General features: G+C 42.3%; 3 protein-coding genes across 6 annotated transcripts in view; 1 reads left to right on the top strand and 2 right to left on the bottom strand.

Annotated features, from left to right (window-relative positions):
- LOC143177882 (receptor-type guanylate cyclase Gyc76C) overlaps positions 1-10,602 on the top strand; it is a 53,467-nt gene extending 42,865 nt beyond the window's left edge. For both annotated transcript variants that reach the window (XM_076376147.1, XM_076376148.1), the window contains 15 exons: positions 4,030-4,336; positions 5,004-5,150; positions 5,964-6,317; positions 6,520-6,674; positions 6,800-7,087; positions 7,175-7,435; positions 7,536-7,607; positions 7,682-7,850; positions 7,936-8,085; positions 8,365-8,704; positions 8,781-8,904; positions 8,979-9,077; positions 9,152-9,296; positions 9,377-9,633; positions 9,700-10,602. In XM_076376147.1, coding sequence (XP_076232262.1) covers positions 4,030-4,336; positions 5,004-5,150; positions 5,964-6,317; positions 6,520-6,674; positions 6,800-7,087; positions 7,175-7,435; positions 7,536-7,607; positions 7,682-7,850; positions 7,936-8,085; positions 8,365-8,704; positions 8,781-8,904; positions 8,979-9,077; positions 9,152-9,296; positions 9,377-9,633; positions 9,700-10,602 — 3,771 coding nt within the window. The remainder of the gene's footprint in view (positions 1-4,029; positions 4,337-5,003; positions 5,151-5,963; positions 6,318-6,519; positions 6,675-6,799; positions 7,088-7,174; positions 7,436-7,535; positions 7,608-7,681; positions 7,851-7,935; positions 8,086-8,364; positions 8,705-8,780; positions 8,905-8,978; positions 9,078-9,151; positions 9,297-9,376; positions 9,634-9,699) is intronic.
- Positions 10,603-11,378: 776 nt separating this feature from the next.
- On the bottom strand, positions 11,379-12,460 carry Nd-b14 (NADH dehydrogenase (ubiquinone) B14 subunit). Its single transcript, XM_076376149.1, has 3 exons — positions 12,271-12,460; positions 11,736-11,851; positions 11,379-11,652 (listed from the first exon to the last, which is right to left on the bottom strand). The coding sequence occupies exons 1-3, from the start codon at positions 12,392-12,394 to the stop codon at positions 11,515-11,517; spliced, it is 378 nt and encodes a 125-aa protein (XP_076232264.1). The 5' UTR covers positions 12,395-12,460; the 3' UTR covers positions 11,379-11,514.
- A 1,694-nt stretch (positions 12,461-14,154) lies between these two features.
- Positions 14,155-15,982, bottom strand: LOC143178128 (mpv17-like protein). 3 transcript variants are annotated; one of them, XM_076376610.1, is made up of 5 exons: positions 15,841-15,982; positions 15,020-15,291; positions 14,815-14,946; positions 14,548-14,734; positions 14,155-14,469 (listed from the first exon to the last, which is right to left on the bottom strand). In XM_076376610.1, exons 2-5 carry the CDS (start codon positions 15,275-15,277, stop codon positions 14,411-14,413), a joined length of 636 nt encoding a protein of 211 aa, XP_076232725.1. In that variant the 5' UTR covers positions 15,278-15,291; positions 15,841-15,982; the 3' UTR covers positions 14,155-14,410. The 3 variants fall into 3 exon arrangements, with proteins under 3 accessions (XP_076232725.1, XP_076232723.1, XP_076232724.1); XM_076376608.1 differs by having other exon boundaries at positions 14,155-14,734; XM_076376609.1 differs by having other exon boundaries at positions 14,155-14,734; positions 15,771-15,910.
- Positions 15,983-16,538: the final 556 nt, after the last annotated feature.

Below are 16,538 nucleotides of genomic sequence, written 5' to 3'. Positions count from 1 at the left end.
TCACAGGCGACGTTCTGGAAAGATGAAACAAGGAATTAATATTCCGCCACGTTCTTAACTTCCTTTCGGGTCTTCCTCTTCAGGTGTGACTTCCGTCTCGCGCAAACAGGAAGGACATGGCGCCATTGAATGAGACCCAACATTTTCCGAGGGGACACAGGGTGGTGACTTTAATTCTTCCATCGAGTGTAGTCAGTTTTGAGCGAAACTGGCTCGCAGGAGAGGAGAACAGGGATTGCTGAATTGTTATTCAGCAGAGACGGTCCCATTGCTGATGCAGCGGCGTTGTTCGCGGCGGAGGCGAGTTTAGAGGCATAATTTTGAGGAACGGCGCGGTTCACAGAGGCGGAAAGATGAAATATTCGGGGCTCATGTTTTATGGATCAGGCGAACAATTATAAAGCAGTAACATACAAATTTAAGAGCATCCGCGGAGAATTCGCGATGAGGAGGATCTGAGAGGTCCCATACGACGATAGCTATTATCGAGGGGTGATTAACGTTTTAAATGGTTCGTTAAATCGAACACGAATATACAGGATGTCTCGTTCCATGTTATAATACAAAAATTCATAAAATCAGAAATGCTTGTCAACTCCATCTCGATAAAAAGGAATCACCTTAAGCAAGACAGGCCAAGGAAACAAATCGAATTAACATATCGCAAACCAGCAAGATCGGGGAAACACTGGAATAGATTAATCACTTGAATTATGACTCAGGGCCAACAGAAGGCTGGGCCATTGAACATTGGACAGCTTCCATTTTCAACCTGTTCGGAATAATAATGTACCTCTGTCATCCCGTCAGGTCCCGTCGACATTCTACTCCCCACCGTTCGCCAGTCTATAAATCAATAATCATCGACAGAAAAATCGGCGTGGGCAGGAATTCCTCGATCGTTCCCCCAGAAGATCGCGAACGCGTTGCACAACTAACACACAATCGGCCAATAGAGAAAAGGCCTGCGGTTGCAGCAGCCCGCGGAGAGCACTCGAGCCTCTCTCGAGCTCCCTCAAGGTGGTCTCGTCTAAATATAGCCGAGTGGAGCCCAGAATAACAGCACGTCGCGAGCCGGCAATGACCAAAGCCCACCTCGTTCACCAACCAGGATAAACCGACCAAGTTGGTCAGTTTTGTCTACCGACTCTCTCTCTCTCTCTCTCTCTCTCCCTTTCCCTCTCTGAGACTCGTTCCTCAACGAAGGGCCGACCACAGGAGAAGCCTCTGCCCTTAAAACAATACAATTCTGGCTGGCTGCGAGCGCCCCATCGCCTCCTCCTCCTCGGGCCCGCTCCACTGGCACCAAGGGACTGGTTTTCTAACCCAGACCAGTTTCGTCCGCTGGATCATCGATCACTGGACGCGTTTTATGCAAAACCTGGGGACACGGTTGCGTGGTCGCGGCTCAGTTACGTACGATTGCATCCGCACGCTATAATCCTGCCTCTCTCGATATTCAAATCAGAGGACTGCTCTGTTATCCCTTGTCCCACGGTTTTCCTCCGAGCTGCGTGCGTCAAAGTTGACTGATTCGAGAAAAATAATGAACTGACTAATTGCTGAGTAGTTAGCCACTTGGCGAGTGGTCAGCCACGCGCGACCAACCTGTTTATAGAATTTCCTTGACTACTGTTCTTGCTTTTTCTTGAGACTTCACGTGCTAGGTGTTTTGGAGCAAAGTAGATATTTTCTTTAATTATCAAAGTGTACTGTGAAAAAGCTCTCTAATTTGGATCTTTCTGGTCCACAGCGCAGATATTCACAAGTGTCCCAAGTTGTTTACCAAGCCGAAGGATCGTCAAACAAGAGATTGAATTGGTCAGGATTGATTCGAACGCGGAGTTCCCCTAATTCCTCCAAGGTCGAGCCGACGCTCGACCCGTGTCATAGCTTCCTTTTAATCAAACGCGGCGAGCTCAGCTGGCCTCACACGGCCAGCGATAATAATTTTGTCATTCCCGATGCGACTCGGCTACTTCCTTTCGCCGCGACCGGATCAATTTCGTTCTTTCTTTTTTTCCTCTCTCTCAAACCGACGATTACAATAATTTCCCTATCACGGCGCATAGTCAACTTCCTTTCGGCGAACTCAATGGCGACGCGACGTCGTTCCCTATTCGCCGTATGTGACGACACGTCCACTGTGTCGGAGAGTTCCCGCGAAGACAGCCACCTCCGTTTCCAGCGATTTTTTGCTAGTGGTTGGCGTTGGTCGCGGCCAATTTGGCGTTTCGAGTCCCCCGCGCAAAAACCTGACTGGATGCGCAGGGGAGAAGACGATACTGGCCAGGTGGGTAAATCGACGACGATCACGACTTCCTGGAATCGTGGGAGGACGAGCAGAGGACGATCGAGGGGGACTCTGCTCGATCTCGCGCGCAGCTGTGCGTGACTACGCGTCGATAGACTGTGGACTCTTGGATGGCGAACAAGATGGCGATGGGGAAGAGCGGTTTGCGAAATATCGAGGGGTTTCGAGATTTACTTGTGAGGAAGTTGATTTAGGAGAAGGTGGAAACTAGAGGAAATCTCTAGAGTTGCCAGAGAATATTTGTACGAGACACTTTACTGTTTGTGATTCCTCGGAGGACATGTTTGAGTAGGCACCCTAAGCAAAAGAGAAATCCTCTCTATCACTTTCCCTAATCCTAAGATCCAGTGTCAGCAAAGTAGAACCCAAGTTCCCCCAGCAGCGGCATTGAACTCCCTTCGTGGCATAAATATCGACCAACTTTCAGTCTCTTCAAGAAGGAGGATACCCCAGGAAAAGGAGGAAAAAGAGCGTAGGAAGAGCTTATTGATAAACCGAGGGGCAGGCTTGCCATCATTCTCCTTTAGTGTTCAGCATCGCGTGACGGTGGCTGCGACGATGCTCGTAACCACAGATCCAATGAGGCAACAATGTAACGATGGGAATGGATCGGCGATGGGATTCCTTGGGAGCAGTTGGGGCACGAATTTCGTGGGCATCGATCGAACGGGCTAAGAGGGAGACGCGGGGAGGAGGAAAAAACAACGTAAAGTGGATCGTGGCCAGCAGCGGCAGGCGGTGGTCGCCACGGTTAAAGTAGAACTGACCCCCAGTTGTCACGTTTAATTTATATGTTAATGAGCGCATGTCACATTTGAACGGTACGGAGCAACCGCCCCGTGCACTTCTGCGCGAGCACGAGAAGAGAGTTGCCCCGTTCATTCCACTCTCCTCCTGCCCTCCTTCTTCGCGGTGGCTGCCACAGGTTTATATTTAACCGCGCGCCACACACCATGGCACCCGGCGCAGCCCACTTTGCCGCCTTACTCTCTTGCCTTCTGCTCTCTTTCGATCTCCTACACTCTCTCTTTCCATCTCCTCCTTTTCTTCTCTTTTCCCCCGCTCTGCCCCCCAGACCTACGGGCCCTCTTTCCTCCCTCCTCCTCCTCCCCACCTTTCAATTTTCTGGCTTTTATTCTTCCGTCGCCCCCTTTCGCCCGCTTCTCGATTCCTCGGCTTCCTTCCTCCTTTGCGTTTTCTTTCACGACTCTTCTACAGTCCCTTTACCCTCTCAGGCCCCGCTGCTGAGATTTTGATCGATCAGGTGGTGGGAACCAGCAGATGGAGATCCAGAATCCGGGTGAAGTGTGTCTTCTGATTCTTTTGTGCGCAGTAACTCGTGCAAGGGTCTTTCTGAATACTATAGAGATGATATTATTGACCCCAAAGTGGGGTCATCCAGGGACCCCAATAGAATTTTCAATAAAAGGTTCAAATCCAAGTTTTCAAATCCCCAAATCTTCAAATCAAATTTTATAATACTCCGATCTCGAATTTTCTAAATTCTGAATTCCTTTTGTACCACATTCGAGGCATTGAGTGCAAAAGTAGACTAAGTCAGTTCTAGACACGTAGAATTACTAGCATTAATTTATTACAAAGAAACCCTATATTATAGATCGTCGATTTTTCACAATTGTTGCTCTCAGTGTCTCGTTTCTTTATGTTTTCTGACTTGTGAACAGGTGTTGACGCAAGTTTATTATTGGTTGCAGAAATGCTCGGACTACAAGGCGTCGAAGGTGACGACGTTCGCCAGGACAGAGCCGCCCGACACGCAGGTGACGAAGTCTGTGATCGCGTTGCTGCTCCATTACGGCTGGAACAAATTCACGATCATAACAGAGAGCGCCTGGTCGACGGTCGCCCGCTCGCTGGAGGAGCAGGCCACAAAGCACAATCTCACCGTGAACCACTACAAAACGGTGGAGGATCGGCACACGTGCTGTGAAGAGAGGCTGCCGTGTTGTCAAGTCAGCGTATGGTACCAACTTATACAGGAGACCAAAAATATGACTAGGAGTCAGTCTAAGTTCCTTTACATTTCTGTTTCGATTGGATCCTCCGAGCCACCTAGGACACCAGATTCTCCCGAGCTCGTGGAAATGTTTATCGATTTTTTAGAAAGCTTATTTTAGACTGGGAACTCGTTCCTCGGTTGTTTTGGAAGATCCAGTCGATGCCCCTCTCGAATCGTTAACAGCCTTCAGTTTTTTGGGTTGTAGCTTATGGAACGACTTCTGCGAAAACACTGTGTTCCTAGAATTAGCGATCCTTGAGAGTATAGTTGAAAGCTGTTTTGTCCTGACTCGATTGGAAAAACTCCGAGGATTCTTATAGTACCGATACTCGTGGAGTCTAAATTGATATCCCTTGAAAGTGTATAAAAATAAATCAAACACCGATCACAGTAGCCAGCAGTCGCTTCACATGTTGCAACCGAGCAGTTCCAGTCGAGTAACCTCCGTACGTTTCCCTCGCGGGACAGAGCGAGTACGTAGTTCCGTTCGATGATCTCATTGATAATTGTAGCAAACGGAGCAGCGGCCTGCTACGTATCAGAAACAAGCGTGAAAGTCAGTTCCGTTCTGTAAATCGGTCGGCGTTCCGCGTGTTCGATTCCACGTAGAATAAAATGGCCAGGGGGTATTAGCGGTGTGTCTAACGGAAGCTGTAAATCTGTTCGCAGTTTACATATTCCTGGGAACGGCGATGTCCCTGATCGACATGATGAACTCGATGCAGAATCAAAAGCTGCTGGACAACGGGGAGTACATGGTGATACACGTGGACATGATGACGTACTCGCCGCGCGAGGCGCAAAAGTACTTATGGAGTGAGTACGCCTAGGAAACGATTCGTGAAATCCGATTGACCCGGTTCGTTGAGTCGCGACGCGTCGCCTCGTCTTCCTCCTTCGCGACGAGCAAAACGTACCTCGTTACCCCGTCATTTCCGTATCTAATCCCCGATTAGCTAAACGCCATGGGTCAAGCGCGGTTCGCTCGTGACCCGCTTCCCGGGCACGTGAGTCGATCTTAAGGGGTTAGTACACTGTGTGAGGACGAAATTATCGATCTTCCTCTTTCTACAATCTATTCCATTTCAATGTTTCGGTATCATATATACAATCAGAAATTTTAAGAGATGATTCTTCTTGTCAAAATAGGACGAAAATTAAAAACGATGATATTGCATTTGGGTATTCGGTTCAGGGTTGTTAATTATTGAAAAAAATCAGTAGAATAAACCCTCGATCAGGCATAAAAAAATCAGTAGAATAAGCCCTCAGTCAGACATAGAAAAGTCAGTAGAATAAGCCCTCAGTCAGACATAGAAAAGTCAGTAGAATATGCCCTCAATCAGACATAGAAAAATCAGTAGAATAAGCCCTCAGTCAGACATAGAAAAATCAGTAGAATAAGCCCTCAGTCAGACATAGAAAAGTCAGTAGAATATGCCCTCGGTCAGGCATAGAAAAATCAGTAGAATAAGCCCTCAGTCAGGCATAGAAAAATCAGTAGAATAAGCCCTCAGTTAGACATAGAAAAATGAGTAGAATAAGCCCCCAGTGAGGCATAGAAAAGTCAGTAGAATAAGCCTTCAGTGAGGCATAGAAAAGTCAGTAAAATAACCCCTGTATTCACAGAACCAGAACACTTCGACAATCTCCGGAACTGCCTGGAGCCAAAGGACTTCCTGAAGAGGGCACGGTCCCTGATGGTGGTGGTGTCGACGCCGCCCACGCAGAACTACGAAGAGTTCACGAAGAGGGTCCGCGAGTACAGCAGCAAAGAGCCATTCAACTTCGTGATTCCCGAGCTGTTGAGGAAGTACGAGAAATACGTGTCGATCCACGCCGCGTACCTTTACGACTCCGTAAAGCTGTACGCGAGGGCGTTGGATCAGCTGCTGCGGGACCAGCCAGAGCACACGCTCGAGGAGATCGCGAGCAATGGCACTCAGATCATAGAGACGATTATCAGGAATCATACCTATCAAAGTAAGTACGTATAATCCGCAGCAGTCCGCTATCTGAGTCGATCGAGAGCGTCAAGTAGGTTCTTGTGGCGATCGAATCCCAATCCGATTAGATCGAGTGAGTGGGAGCGCGCGTTGGTTTACGCGGAGCTCGATAATTGTTCGGATCTGAGTGGTGTCTTTAATCTTGTAAGAAGATACTTAAGATCGCGTTCTCGAAACAGGTGTCAGCGGGGCGACGATCAAGTTCGACAAGTTCGGCGACTCGGAGGGGAACTTCTCGGTGCTCGCCCTGAAGAAGGACCCCTTCCGCTTCAACAACTTCTCCTGCGACTATCAGATGAAGCCCGTGGGCCAATTCCAACAGGGTGAAACTCTAGTGAGTGAGTTGTTTACAGCATTCGTGCCGATCATTTCCTGTCGCGTTCGAATCATCCACGTCTGCGCCGCGACTAACATCAGCGCTAATTAGACGCGGAGAGTGAAAACGAGAATGCCCCGCAGGTGTACAGGCCGTCAGAGGCCATGGACTGGCCAGGCAAAAATAAGCCGGAAGCAGAACCAGGATGCGGTTTCCTGAACGAACACTGTCCCAAAGACGACACGCATCTGCGCAGCATCGTGGCTGCCGGTGTGCTCGCCGTTCTTCTCTTCTGCGCCGCGGTGATCACCATGAGCATATATCGAAGGTGGAAGATAGAGCAGGAGATAGAGGGGCTGCTGTGGAAGATCGATCCAAGCGAGATACACGGCTATCCCCATCTTGACAACATGATGTCCTCCCCTAGTAAGGTAACGATCAGGATTCAATGTCTATCGTCTCCTTTTTTTATTGCCTCTGCTTCTCCTTCTAAAGCTCTACTCTTCTTGGCGTTACAGTTAAGCTTAGTTAGTGCAATGTCGTACGAGTCGAGATGCGCCGGCCAGGTGTTCGCGCAAACCGGGCATTACCACGGGGTAGTGGTGCGGATAAAGGAGCTGAAATTCTCGAAGAAGAAGGACATATCGCGGGACGTGATGAAGGAGATGCGCATCCTCCGCGAAATCAGACACGGCAATCTGAACTCGTTCATCGGTGCGTGCGTCGAGCCGATGAGGATATTGTTAATTACGGACTATTGCGCCAAAGGAAGTCTTTATGTACGTCATTTTAATACATAGACGAATCTAATAATGTGCTCTAAATAGTGCCACTATCGCGGAACTGTTGAACTAACACAGGATCGTTCTACTGTTCCAGGACATCATCGAAAACGAGGATATCAAGTTGGACGACATGTTCATCGCGTCATTAGTTCACGATCTCATTAAGGTGAGCGGATTTTTCGAAAAAAAAACGTATTTCTTTGGGATAAGAGTTTCTTAAGTGATTTTATTGGGACACAGGGTATGCTGTACATTCACGAGTCGTCTGTGCTAGTCTGTCACGGTAATCTGAAGTCTTCCAATTGCGTGGTGACCTCGCGATGGGTACTCCAAGTCTCTGATTTCGGTCTACACGACATGCGCCACTGCGCCGAGTCCGACAGCATTGGTGAACATCAGTATTATCGAAGTACGGAGAGGAAAAAAAAGACTTGCTTTGTTACTGTCTCCGTGTACAATTCCCAAGAGTCGTGACTTGAAATATTTCTTTTCAGACTTATTCTGGAAGGCTCCCGAGCTGTTAAGGAATCCCAATGCTCCGATCAGAGGTTCCCAAGAGGGCGATATTTACTCGTTCGCCATTATATTGTTTGAGATAATTGGACGGAAGGGGCCCTACGGTGGCGTGAATCTAGAACCCAAAGGTATGGATGGCCTAGTAAGGGCCAATTTATACTACTGACGAGCCGAACACGAGCCGAGCTGAACAATAACACCGATAAAACACGTATTGAAAGCGTTGTATCATTTTTAATCATGTATTTGTGACTTTTCTTTAGTAGGTATACTTGCTCGGCTCATGCTTGACTCGTGAGTAGTATGAGTTAGGCTTAATAATAAGAGGTCGGTAGATTAGCGATCGTCTTTGCCTCAAAGGTATATAGCTGCAAAAATATAAAATATGAACGTTAATCAATTGACAGAAATCATAGACCGAGTGAAAAGGTTCCCAGAAGATGGTGAACCCCCGTTTAGACCTAACATAGACATACTGTCCGAGTCTGAGGCAGACTGTGCCGAGTATATAGTTAGTACGATTACCGACTGTTGGGCGGAAAGTCCGGAACTTAGGCCTGACTTCAAAATGATACGGACACGGTTGAAGAAAATGAAAGCGGGACGGCATCGTAACATTATGGACCAAATGATGGATATGATGGAAAAGTACGCGAACAACCTCGAAGATCTAGTCAGTGAACGTACACGCCTTCTTTTCGAGGAGAAACAGAAAACTGAGGATCTGCTACACAGAATGTTGCCCGAGTAAGTTTAGACTTGGAACTCCTACCAAACTGATATGCATTTAACTGGCCATAACGAACGCACCTATTTCTTGCAGGCCCGTTGCTAATTGCTTAACAAATGGCATCGGTGTGGAACCCGAGGCTTTTGACTTGGTCACGATATACTTCAGTGACATTGTCGGCTTCACTGCGATGTCGGCGGAAAGCACACCTTTCCAGGTACGTCTGGCAAACTAGCAATTAATTAAATACTCCACTTCGTGTGTTACAATTGCCTTCGATTGCTCTTCCAGGTCGTGAACTTCTTGAACGACCTGTACACGCTGTTCGACCGCATCATCAAAGGGTACGATGTATATAAAGTAGAAACAATTGGCGACGCCTACATGGTGGTGAGTAAATTTTTCGATACAACTAAGACTTTTTATCTACACATGATCACGAAACAGAACGTGTCTCTGCTCAGGTCTCTGGTTTACCGATAAAGAATGGGAACAGACACGCGGGCGAGATCGCCTCGATGTCTCTGGAGCTTCTCAATGCTGTGAAACACCATACCATAGCCCACAGGCCTCAAGACACGCTTAAATTACGAATCGGGATCCATACAGGTTGGCTGCTTAGAATATATCACAGTCAATAGAGTAACCAATGGAAGTTCCCATAATATAGAATAAAAAAATGTTTCCAGGGCCTGTGGTAGCAGGCGTCGTCGGTCTAACGATGCCCAGATACTGTCTCTTCGGAGACACTGTGAACACAGCTTCGCGAATGGAATCTAATGGTGAACCATTGCGCATTCACATAAGCGAACAATGCAAAGATGCCTTGGACAAGATCGGCGGCTATATCATCGAGGAACGTGGTTTGGTTCACATGAAAGGGAAGGGTGAAGTGAAGACATACTGGCTCACTGGAGCCACTGAGAAAGCTATACAAAAACGAGACGTCAGTATGCAAAATGCCACAAGCTTATATTAACTGAGCTTTTATTAATTACTGTTAAATTTACAGGTTGACGTAGGTGATCTACCGCCGCTGTTTTGTAGGCCTAGAAGAAGTCCAAAATTAAACGCAGACTCTCGTCAAGCCTCGTTGTTAGGTGGCTTGGGAGCAGGCAGTCGTAGACAGTCGAGTGTTCCGCGACCAACTCCCGACGATTCTTCGTCCCAGTGCGGGGGATCCAGCCCAATACCAAGATCTCTGAACTCTAGAAAAGTAGATCGGTCTCCTCTCTTCTTGGCCGATAGTGTATCGAAGACAACGCTAGACAACGTCCTGTTACAGGACGTCGAGAATCGTTCCGTCATCAAAATGGCCCTGGATGATCTCTTCATCGATACCAGGCCGAAGTTCAGAAAGAATGCGAGAGTTCTGTCGACCATTGCCTCGTCGTCTTCCACGAGCGATTATCCGTTCCAGAATATAATACGCGAGTCTCGGTCCTTGGACCCGTTCCCCTTGGAACTGTACAAGAGGTTCGAGTCACCGAATTTCTCGTGGAAGGAGCCGAAGAAGAGTTTCAGGTCGTTGGAGAACTGTGACAAGTGTACACGGACGAGTTCGAAAACGAACATTTCCGGGAAAGTGTTGAATAACAACTATCCCAATGGTAATGTGATAATTGTGCCCCATACCGATGGGTCGCCGAACGAAGCAGAGACACCTTTACTGGGGGATGGAAGTGGCTGCATTGGGGAAGTGGTGCCTGTGAAACGTTGGCGTTCCCTCGATCAGGTGGTATCTGTTCCTAGTACGGACAGTGTGCCTGATAAAAAATCTTCCGCGAGGAATTCGATCAGAAGTTGGTTGGTGAATCTGTTCAGTGGCAATGGGTTAAGGAACAGCGATGTTTCTCTGAGACGAGGTGTGATAGCAGGGTACGATATGCAATCGGAGCGCGAGAGTATAGTTTGATAGAGAGATTCTTCTCTACTTTAGTATAAAATATGGGAAGGAACAAGTATGGAAGTTTGTGCTATGAATGAACAAGTGCACAAAAGACATTATTGCGTTTACAAATCGTAAGCATGATGTATTGTTGCCATTTTTTTTCCTTTTCTCTTCTACTTTTAGCATAGGTACGTGGAATGTATGGGTATAAAAAGTTACCGACTGTGTATATTTTTAATACCTAGATGTTTTATAACTTGTACTAAAACATGCGTTGCGTCGATGGCGAACATGGCCCTTTACATAGTACGGGATTTAATCGAGTTAAAAATTTTAATTCGAGAAAGCATAATTGTGTGGAAAAAAAAATAGAACGGAGGTATGTTTTATAAAAATGATCGTAACCAAAGTACATGAAGGCGCAGAGGACACGCGAGCGTTTGTCTCGAATTAGCACAAACAGTTCCCTTCGCAATGCGATTAGAATGAATGGACACGCATTGCTGCAGTGTACATTTATACAAGTTCAGACATATGTATGTATATACATGTATGTATGTATAATTCTATACTTGTTCACTGAAGGAAAGCAAATTATCCGTATGGCTGTGAAAAGTGAACTAGATTGTACCTAAGGTGCTTAGTAATATATCATCTTGTCAAATGTATATATGCGAATGATAATATATCTGTAAAGATAAAGTGTAAATTAAAAAGAAATATTCTATCTTCTGTAAGAGTCGATTAAAAATTCGTCTTTTCAAATAATGTATAACTCGATTTTTTAATAAACAACTACATTCTCTTCCCCCTTCTCATTTTTATTTTAACAGATAGGTTTATGTACATGACTTTTATAGAATTTATACATAATTTATTCTACAAATACTTATAAAAAGTATTTATGTGTTTCTTACTCTAACTGCAATCAGAGAGTTAAAAATTTGGATCATGACCTGTTAGGAATTTCGATAGAAAGTCTTTTGGCTTTGGCTCAACTGTCTCTTTCCAATAGTTCATCAGATTTCCCTTAGGTTTCCACATCATTGCAACTTCTTGAAGCTCCATTTGTCCCTAATTTAACATGTGTCTTAATTACTCAACTATATATAAACTAGCAAGGTCATATAAAATTATTCTATTGCGTATATTCTTACCTTAACAACAAGCAAATCTATGACTCTTAAATCTGTTACATTAGCATGACGCATAAACTCTTCCCTTAACTTTTTTCTGCACTGAAACTCTGATTTTGGAATATCATAACCCAGCACTGTAAAACAAATCAATCGGATAAGTTTCTTAAAAAAATCATTTCACAGAAATTCAAATAAGGAATGTATAAACAAAAACGAATCTACGTGTACTTCATGAATATGTGTTGTTCGATAAAGAAAACAAAAGTGTCTTTAATTAAAGATTTTCGATTTTTTTAAAGTATTTTAATTCGCGAAGTGTTTGTAGATTTTTGTGGCTGACTATGAGTGAAAATTTTAACAATGAACTTCTGATTTAAAAAAACAGAAACTTGGAAATCTGCGTAAACTAGACTGCGTGTATCAAAGAATTATTCAGTAAGAACGTAGAACAAGATTTGCAAAATGAAAATCTACTACTACTTCTGTACTAGTTAGGTTAGGTAACACTGTAGTTTACAGCTTCAAAAGATTTGAATATTCTTTAATTACATACCAATGAATGGAATTTGTCGATACCATGATTTGTACAATGCTATCACCCTTCTACGAGCATCTGACGGATTAAGTGAAAGAATAGGTTTCACTCGTTTTACGGCTGCTTTTACAGGAGTAGCCATTTTCGTGTTACGCAGTACTTTACTCTCTTACTCTAAATAGATGAATTTTATTTGTATATTGCATTTCGAATTCGTCTAGTTAATGTTCTAGAAAAATTATGCAAATACTATATATAGAAAATACGCAAACTATGACATCATACGCATGTACTATTTCCTAAGCCTTCTTCAAATAATAATAAGTGCTTTTAATCTATTCGATTCATACTACATCTATTTTAACGATTTAGGATCATTGTTTTACGATATTTGTAAATTAAACAATTACAATTTATTATGCAAAACTATATTGTAATAAAATTGTTTCATTATAATATAGTTTTGCAAAGTATTGTTATCCTAAAGCCCATGCATCTCTAAACAATTACTTTACTTATACATTTTTCTGTAATCTGAGAATTTATAACAGTTGCAGAGACACTACAATAAACTATGCAATGCAATTCAGCAATAAAAGTTGTTTATTTATTGCAAAAAACGAATTTGAACAAATTGATCAAAACATGGACAGTGAAATGCTATAGCCATCTAGCGGCAAACCGCTGAAACACAAAAATTGAAAAAATTGATTATTTATTAATTTGGAAGCAATCTAATGATATAGGGTCATTATATAGCCTCTACATATCATTATGCAAGCATAAAAGTTCGTAGAAATTGTTTATTTATTGCAAAAACGGCATTTGAAAAATTTAGCTTATAAACGGTACTCGTGGCGCCATCTAACGGTCACGGATAGGAACTAAACTAGAAATTGAAATTTTTAGTTCTTGGGAGGCGCCGCTAGATGGCGCCACGAGTACCGTTTATAAGCTAAATATTTCAAATGCAGTTTTTGCAATAAATAAACAATTTCTACGAACTTTTATGCTTGCATAATGATATGTAGAGTCTGTATAATAATCCTACATCATTAGATTGCCACCAAATTAATAAATAATCAATTTTCCAATTATTGTGTTTCAGGGGTTTGCCGCTAGATGGCGCCACCAGGACCGTTTGTGAGCCAAGTTATGCAAATATTGTTTTTGCAATAAATAAATAATTTCCATGGACTTTTTCGGTTGCATAATGATGTATAGAGCTTCTGCAATGATTCTACATCGCCAAATTGTTTATAAATCAATAAATAACCTTTATTTGCAATTTTTGTAGTTCAAGCGCTGCCGCTAGATGGCTATAGCATTTCACTGTCCATGTTTTGATCAACTTATTCGAATGCTCATTTTGCAATAAATGAACAACTTCTACGAACTTTTATGCTTGCATAATTATATGTAGAGTCTGTATAATGATCCTACATCATTAGATTGTCACCAAATTAATAAATAATCAATTTTCCAATTATTGTGTTTCAGGGGTTTGTCGCTAGATGGCGCCACTAGGACCGTTTGTGAATCGAATTATTCAAATATTGTTTTTGCAATAAATAAATAATTTCCATGGACTTTTTCGGTTGCATTATGATGTATAGAACTGCTGCAATGATTCTACATCGTCAAATTGTTTATAAATCAATAAATAACCTTTATTTGCAATTTTTGTAGTTCAAACGCTGCCGCTAGATGGCTATAGCATTTCAATGTCCATGTTTTGATTAACTTATTCGAATGCTCATTTTGCAATAAATGAACAATTTATATCACTCAAGCTTATTGCAGACTGCAGTATATAGTCTCTATAAATGTCATTAATTACCAATTGGATAAATAAACAAACGATTTAACCAATTCTAGGAACAAAAGGAAGGAACAGAAACATTCTACAAAAATGATTTATTAATAAGTTTTTTTTTAATAACAATAAATATAAGTTATTGTCAACAATAAAATCACAATAAATATTTGCAGTAAATTTGTCGAAGGAACACTTTTTACATACTTTCACAACTTTGTTCTTGTGGTTACGAAAACCACGTTAAATTTAGATTCTACTTATTAAAATATATATAGACATTGCACACATTAAGTTTTCCAACTTACTTTGTACTGTAAATGGTAAGTGTTTGAACTGACTTCATTGTACAGTGTAATGAATTTTATGTGTCATTTGGTTAATTGAGCTAAGAATTTTCCCTAAAAATGTTCATCGTATAGTAGGTGCTCTCTTATTTTTATCTTCTATTTGTACAAGGGGATCAACCTTTAAACTACCTTCATGAACTTTGGGCTTTACATTATTGTCATTTAATGCTTCTTTTTGTTTCTTTTCCAATGCTTTCATGTATGCAAGGAAGGACGTCCACACTAAACTGCAACAACTTACATAAACTACACGGTTGTGCTCTGGGACTAAGAAAAAGTTAATCGTTTGTAGAATGGGCCACACACAAACGCCAACCTGTAGATTGATTATTATTTTTATTTTCCAATGTATATATCTACTTCTATATTGTGTTTTGATCAAGTAGAAAAACTTACCTTGTATGTGGGCCAAAATTTCTGTTTAACTTCTTCTAAACACTCTGCTACTGGTTTCATTTCAAGAAGGTTTATACCAAAAAAGAAGCAACACATTGCAGCAGGGCTGTAACTAACTTGTTCAACCAAAGCCTGCAAAATAAATTTGACCATTATTACAGAATCTCACCATGTATAAAAATTATTTTAGCAAATATTACTGTACTTTGGTAACAGCAGATTTCAGATCTGACTTTGGCCAAAAGTGGGAAGACAATCTAATCCAACAATACAGTGTTGGAGCCACGAAAAATCCGCCGTACAAACTAAACCTCAGTGCTTGCATATAATTCAGTTCATCATTTCCTGTTAATTTTTGTTGTATTAGACTTCCTGTTGGCCATATCACAGTGTAAGAAGCCATCCCTCTTACAATGGGATACTTCTGCGAGACTTCGCGGAATTTTACAAATATAACGCGCATTTTTAACGCCGTCACTAAAATACAAATAAGCATAATTATCAATAAAATATACTTCTAAAAAGCATCATTAACAATCGTTATATTTACTAGATAAAATAGAGATGAATACATAGATTGATCGATCGAGCTAAAGACTTCGATGAAAAAATCGAAATTACAATAATATTTCAAAAATATCATTTTTCTCAGAGTATGTATTACATCATTATATATTTTATTCAATGACATTTTACAAATTGCACGTTATCTTTTCTCGGCACGTGACGAATCGTTTAAGAGAGAACGATGCAGCGCGCCAAACAAGAGAGCGCGTGCAATCGATGTATCAGAAATAGAGAAGCTGCACTTCCTACATGATACACGGTCGAAAGAAAAACGCCTGATTCAAGCTATTGTCAGCCGAGTTGTCATTGATCTGATCGTTCGGTTTATGTGCTTGAATTAATAGAAAATCACTGGGAGAGTAAATTTGTTGAAATTCATGATGTAATACCTTCGAAAGCGGATGATAAAGTACTCTGTCGTTTTGTTTCCTACATTTCTTTTTTGCTCATGCATCGTACCTTTTTTCGATCGACGGACGAAATGTTGGTCGCGTTACCGCGGTTTGTCAGAACGTGATGCGAGAAAACTCGCTGAACCGCGGATTCGTAAGAAGTAGCGGTCCCGCAGAGTTGACACATTTGGAAATGATTCACTGTCAAGGAAACACTCGCATACTGGCAATGACTGAGGTGAGAGCCTCGCGCGACGCGCGCAAAACCACCAATGATGACGAAATTGGTCGATCCATTCTTATCTGTCCTTGGTAATTTCATGTCTTTCGAGTGCAGTTTTTCTGTTAGTTGGATATATCATACGTGTGTCTACAAGACGTCGTTTTATTATATACATATAAACCGATCATATCAATAACGATACGTAATGAACAAAACAAAATGTCTTCGTTTGTACTTGATGTCTGTGAGATGGATTAAGGTGCAGATACGTATTTGGTCAATGAAGTCTAAGTAGGTCACGATAAGGTTTGAAACAAAGCGTTTACCAATTAAAATTGTTTTTATTCTGTAATTGGATTGTACATGGAGCAGTGAACACGATTTTCTTTTTGGGATGTACTGTAATCTTTCTTGGTCTATTTTGCTTATACTATTTTCATTTAGCTTTATTTTCCTTAAATAACTACAATATTCACAAACTTAATTAAATGTCACAGAATGCAGTAATGAACATATAACGAGTAATAGGGAAAATATATGGT

The sequence above is a fragment of the Calliopsis andreniformis genome, chromosome 4 (genome assembly GCF_051401765.1).
Source record: "Calliopsis andreniformis isolate RMS-2024a chromosome 4, iyCalAndr_principal, whole genome shotgun sequence".
Taxonomy (NCBI): domain Eukaryota; kingdom Metazoa; phylum Arthropoda; class Insecta; order Hymenoptera; family Andrenidae; genus Calliopsis; species Calliopsis andreniformis.
The sequence above is the reverse complement of the archived record's forward strand: the minus strand, read 5'-3'. Positions and strand labels throughout refer to the sequence as shown.

Coding starts and splice junctions, on each gene's coding strand:
- Nd-b14 (XM_076376149.1), bottom strand. CDS start 12,394: ATGGCTACTCCTGTAAAAGCAGCCGTAAAACGAGTGAAACCTATTCTT. Junction 11,852..12,270: donor TCGACAAATTCCATTCATTG/GTATGTAATTAA, acceptor TTTGTTTTACAG/TGCTGGGTTATGATATTCCA. Junction 11,653..11,735: donor TAGATTTGCTTGTTGTTAAG/GTAAGAATATAC, acceptor ATGTTAAATTAG/GGACAAATGGAGCTTCAAGA.
- LOC143178128 (XM_076376608.1), bottom strand. CDS start 15,277: ATGCGCGTTATATTTGTAAAATTCCGCGAAGTCTCGCAGAAGTATCCC. Junction 14,947..15,019: donor TGAAATCTGCTGTTACCAAA/GTACAGTAATAT, acceptor TTTATTTTGCAG/GCTTTGGTTGAACAAGTTAG. Junction 14,735..14,814: donor AATTTTGGCCCACATACAAG/GTAAGTTTTTCT, acceptor ATCAATCTACAG/GTTGGCGTTTGTGTGTGGCC.